The sequence below is a fragment of the Entelurus aequoreus genome, linkage group LG05, assembly GCF_033978785.1.
Source record: "Entelurus aequoreus isolate RoL-2023_Sb linkage group LG05, RoL_Eaeq_v1.1, whole genome shotgun sequence".
Taxonomy (NCBI): Eukaryota; Metazoa; Chordata; class Actinopteri; order Syngnathiformes; family Syngnathidae; genus Entelurus; species Entelurus aequoreus.
The window spans coordinates 39,164,871-39,170,870 of record NC_084735.1 but is presented as its reverse complement, the minus strand read 5'-3'; the positions used below and the strand labels follow the sequence as shown (position 1 = coordinate 39,170,870).

At 38.9% G+C, this 6,000-nt stretch overlaps 1 protein-coding gene across 5 annotated transcripts in view; it reads left to right on the top strand.

The window, feature by feature from the left end:
- The window catches only part of LOC133650617 (roundabout homolog 2-like), a 222,582-nt gene that overhangs the window by 197,983 nt on the left and 18,599 nt on the right, over positions 1–6,000 (top strand). For all 5 annotated transcript variants that reach the window (XM_062048092.1, XM_062048091.1, XM_062048090.1 and 2 more), the window contains one exon: positions 5,833–5,960. In XM_062048092.1, coding sequence (XP_061904076.1) covers positions 5,833–5,960 — 128 coding nt within the window. The remainder of the gene's footprint in view (positions 1–5,832; positions 5,961–6,000) is intronic.

Genomic DNA, 6,000 nt, shown 5'->3' with positions numbered 1-6,000 from the left:
CATTGATTGATTGATATTTATTTGTGATAGAGTGATTGGAGCACATACTTGTTGGTCACAAAAAACATTTCTGAAGTTTGGTTCTTTTATGAATTTATTATGGGTCTACGGAAAATGTGATCAAATCTGCTGCATCAAAAGTATACATACAGCAAAGTTAATATTTGATTACATAGTGTTCCTGGGATTAAAGGCCCCACCTTTTCTCCTCCAAACATATTGCTGGGTATCGTGGCTAAACAGCTCAATTTTTTGTTTCATCTGACCACAGAACTTTCCTCTAGAAGGTCTTATCTTTGTCCATGTGATGTCAGATGAAACAAACATTTAGCTGTTTGGCCACAATAACAACCAATATGTTTGGAGGAGAAAAGGTGAGGCCTTTAACCCCAGGAACACCATACCCACCGTCAAGCATGGTGGTGGTAGTATTATGTTCTGGGCCTGTTTTGCTGCCAATGGAACTGGTGCTTTAAATGGGACAATGAAAAAGGAGGATTACCTCCAAATTCTTCAGGACAACCTAAAATCATCAGCCCAGAGGTTGGGTCTTGGGCGCAGTTGGGTGTTCCAACAGGACAATGACCCCAAACACACATCAAAGGTGGTAAAGGAATGGCTAAATCAGGCTAGAATTAAGGTTTTAGAATGGCCTTCCTAAAGTCCTGACTTAAACGTGTGGACAATGCTGAAGAAATAAGTCCATGTCAGAAAACCAACAAATGTAGCTGAACTGCACCAATTTTGTCAAGAGGAGTGGTCAAAAACGTAACCAGAAGCTTGCCAGAATCTTGTGGATGGCTACCAAAAGCGCCTTATTGCAGTGAAACTTGCACAAAAATAAAAATAAAAATACAAATTGTAGAAATTATTGGAAACTCAAGACAGCCATGACATTATGTTCTTTACATGTGTATGTAAACTTTTGATCGTGACTGTACATAATATTTCAATCTCTGTCTTTTTGCTCAATGTCAGGTACTCATTTCAACTGTGATAAATACTTTTTTTCCTGAATAATATAATTAGCATACAAATAATCTTTCCTTCTTATAACAATGTATGATTTGCACTGATATAATACTTGATGATGTCATTAATCACCCGTTTTGCAATGAATGCGACCAGTTAATGAAGGTGGGCTGCTGTCGTATTCACTGCTAATGTGAGGACGAATGGGGAGGTGATGAATGTGCTATTTAAGCGCTGGCCTATTTGACTTTGTACTGGTCCATTTAAGTTGAAGAACAATTTCCTGGACCCCAAAAACTCAAAGTTTATTCCATAGGTGGTAAAAGTGGTGCATACAGAGCCAGCTCCTGGCGTAAACACTCTTGATTATAACCACAACTCGTATGCTCTGATCATGTTTAAGTGAATGTAGATGTGCACTGTTTATATTTTCAATAACTAGTGGCATTTTGGAGGGTTTGATTCAATTAGCAGGGCAGCAGGGGTTAGTGCATGTGCCTCACATTACGAAGGTCCCGGGTTCGGTCCCGGGGCTCGGGGTATTTCTGTGGGGAGTTTTTAATGTTCTTCCCGTGACTGCGTGGGTTCCATCCGGGTACTCCGGCTTGCTCCCACCTCCAAAGTCATGCACCTGGGGATAGGTTGATTGGCAACACTAAATTGGCCCTAGTGTGTAAATGTGAGTGTGAATGTTTTCTGTCTATCTGTGTTGGCCCTGCGATGAGGTGGTGACTTGTACCCCGCCTACCGCCCGAAAGCAACTGAGATAGCCTCCAGCACACCCCGCGAAAATTTTGCCTATCATCCACAATCCCTTTGTGAGACACGAACACACACGTCTTCCTCTTTTCTGTGCGATCTAAATAGTAAGAAACTGCTAGTAAGAGGTATGTCTATGGGTGTTCTTATTAATCCAGATGATTGTATTCTCAGGGCATTCCATCCAAGAAATTGGACTGATTGGTTTGTCTTCGAAGACGTTTCGCCAAGTAGACTTCATCAGTTCATTTTGCTAGACTTAGATTGGTCAGTTCTAGTCTTAGATTTAGGTTGGTCAGATTTAGTCTAGCAGGTGCAGCTGGTACCAAAACCCAATGCTTACAAGAGGAAATTCCACTTTAGCAACTGTCGTTGGCATTTTCAGAAGGGTTGCTCTTTTGCATCTCAACAGTTGTTTTTTTCGCTACAGTAGGACGGAACCATCCTTGCCCAGGCACACCGTCCATGTGTTGGAATATAAATAGTTAGACTAGATCTGACCATTCTATGTCTATAAGCATGAACTGATAAAGCCTACTTGGATGACAGGCGTAACATCTTCTAAGACAAACCAAACTGCTTGCAAGAAGCAGCTAACAATACAGGTGATGGGGGTTTACATTGCATACTTCGCCTATAAAGCCCTCTAAAAATAATTCAACAATCTCCAATAACGGTGCACAGGCCCATTCATAGTAATATGTAATATCTACAGTAATTTGGTTATTTTAAACATTACCGGCACTTGTTTTCTGGGTGCTTTGATTTCACAGAGTGCATAGCAACTAACACCATTTACGTTAACAACTACCACTATTCATTGCAGACTTTGTAAGTGCTAATGACAACTACTTCGGGACAAATGATGATCCAAAACGTTATTGTTTTTGAGCCTGGATATAAGGAGGATGAACCACAAATTTTAGAAGCTGGGTGCTAAGCAGATCCCGTTCTAGTGAGACACTAATGGGAACCTCATGTCAGACACATTAAAACAAAAATCTCCAAAAGCCTTTCAATTATAAACACAGCAAAACTATAACTCAATGAAAATGCACTCCGTACTCTATACTGCACCTTGGTACTCCCATACCTTACATACTGTGTTGAAGTATGGGGGAATACTTACCACAACACAATTCATCCTCTGATCATATTACAGAAAAGAGCAGTGCGGATCATTCACAACGTTGGTTATTTAGAACATACTCATAATCTGTTTATGCAATCAAAGTTGTTTAAATTTGACCTTGTTAAATATAATACATTAATAATCTTATATAAAGCATTTAACAAATTATTGCCACCTAATCTACAAAAAAAATGTACAAGACGAGTGCAGGCTCATAACTTGAGAGGCTTTGGATATTTCTTATTGCCGAGAGCTCAAACCACTCGTTAAATTTTTTTGTGTATCTGTATGCGGAGTAAAACTATGGAACAAACTGGACTTACAACACAAGCAATGCCAAACTATTAATCGATTTAAACTATTATACAAACATGGGGTCTGGTTCAAATATAGAGATGAGGGTCTTTAATTTGACCTGCTGCTATACTCTGTCTCAAAGTGTTAACATGTGCTCAATGTTTTCTTACCATTATTGCTATGTTGTCTATTATCATTATTGCTATGTTGTCTATTACCAATATTGCTATGTTGTCTATTACCATTATTGCTATGTTGTCTATTACCATTGTTGGTATATTCATTATTCCTACAATGTTGATACAAATTATTGTTACCTGTGGTAATGCCACTATGATACAACATCTGTATTATAATCCTTGAACAAAGTAAGAGTGAAACTCATGTGAATAATCACTGAATGGAGAACTGGGGGTGGGATTAAATAAATTATCTTCTTCCCACTCCCTTTCAGGCAAAACTGGACAATTATGCATTACATACTATACATTACCTTTTGCACTTTGTACTTTTTTATGTCATTGCCTGAAATAAATAAATAAATTTAAAAAAAAAATTAAAAAAATGAAATGACACAAAAAATACAAATTACAAACATAATAAAAAAGTAACTTACAATGTCTGCTGGGATAGTTTTATCTTTCAGCACCAGGCTTGGGTTTCCTGTTTAGATTATGAATTCAGCATAATCTTCAATCCTGATTTTTTTTAAAAAGCTGGGATGAAACAAGCATTTTGCTGCGTCTTCCTATAGCGATGTCTTCGGGTCAAAGTTGAGTTTCAATGTTCACCACCTTCTAGGCTTTTGGCCAAAACCTTCTACTAGACAAGTGTGAAGCATGCTTTCTAATCTAGCATTAACTTTTCCAAATTTAAAGACAATCAGCAGCAGCAGCTCAGTGGCAAGCTTACATTTTGCTAGTGCCCGGAGAAACCGTGTGAGTGTTTCTTACGCCAGAAAAGTAGTTCCTCTGTGTTAGCGCTTACAATAACAATTTTGGAATAGCTTGGTCAATATGCAGGTCACGACATGTAAATGGCGGTTTTTCGATGATTTTGTAGACAGCTTTTTAGGCAGAATAGATGACTCCCCCTATTACCTGCAAAGTTAGTCTCCTCTTGCTATAAGTTTTTTACTATTTAGAACGCACAGAAAAGAGCAACACGTGTCTTCTTCTCTCACATAAAAATAGTGAATGATGGGCAATTTTTTTTAAAGTGCAGTTTCCCTAAAAGACTATTTATGGGATTGTTATGAAGGGTGGAAAAAAAGAGAACATTTGAGATGAAAAATAGTATTAATACATTTGTAATCTTTATTATGCAATATATATGTGTATTTTTTTAGTAGTAGCTGTAGGTGTCATTTTGCTGGGCCACAAACAAAAATTTTTGAGGGGTGCATAAGACCATAGGATTGATACCTTAAAATATACATTCTTTGTTTCTTTAGCAATTGGAGAGAAGCATGCCAAGGCACTAAACTCCATTTGCTTATCATGTGTTGGGAAGTCATCCAGTGCTCCAGTGTGTCACTAATGGTGTGTGCTTGTTGTGTAATCTGATGTGTTCAATGGTGAAGACAATTTTCAGGCTTTGCATGTAAAACGTGTTAATGACATTGAAAGGGTCCTAATCTTAATCTTCATCTTAATTAGAATTAGCTGCTAGCTAAAAAAAACAAAGTATTTTAAGGCACTAAAAGTAGGGAAATCTGTCTCGCAAAAAGAAATATAGATAAGATAGCTCTGCTAATTTGTATTCATTTATCTTTTTCCAAGTAGGCAATCAGATAAAACCAGAGGCACGGCAAATGTTGCTAATGACGGACTAAAATAAACACCACAACGGATTAACACACACACACACATGTGTTGTTACCTTGGCATTAGCACGTGCTTCTTGGTAGATGTATGCAAATGTCTGTATGTGCTTGTGTATTTTACAATGGAAATTATTGATGTAATTGTTTGAACACCTTCGAGCCATCACCAAGTCAGCTGTAAACAATTCCCCTGGTGCTTGGCGAGTCAGGCCCAGTGGAAAATTCACTGCGTGTGCTCGCGCATTAAGCAAACATGCGAACAGGCTGCATGAGGCATGCAAATGTTTTGCCATCTCAGCTGATACAACATGTATTTATTTTTTTCTTCTTCCTGAATTGCTGCTCACAACTTTCCGACTCGGAAATCAACGCCTGTGTGCATTACTGTTGTATTTCAATGGCGGGAAAAAAAAAGAACCCTGCCTTTCTGAAAGGATCTAATGGGCTTTTGCTGTCTCTGTTGCCATGGAGACAATGCAGCCATGTAGCGGAGCTGCCAGAGGCGGTCCGTGAGTCTCAATTTAAAATGTAAATTTCTGTTTTGCTAAGGCTCTAAAGTGGATTTAGTATGTATTCAGACCTGCCTGGTTTCTTCAGGGAGTTTCGGCGTGTGGAGTTAGAGGGGGAGGCAGAAATTTGATATATAGACTTGCCATATTACATCTCCCTTTTTTCACTCGTCTTTGCTTTAGGCTTACCCACTGGAGAAAATGTATGCAGAATAAGTTTTCACAGCTTTTTCTTTTTTAAAGCAGCAAGAAAATGTAATTTAAAATGCATGCAGATTTTTACTGAATAAAATGCTTCTAATCTTCCCACTGTGTCCCTGTGAACATCCTTCCCTCAGTCGTCCAGGGTTGTTGAAAGCGGGTGACCCTGGTCTACCCTGGCTGGCGGACTCGTGGCCCTCCACCAGCCTCCCAGCAAACGGAGGATTGGGGAGTCCGAAGGGCAGCGGTAACTTTGGCCGAGGAGGTAAACACAAACATGGCAGGCTGATGGGATTTACAGTTTT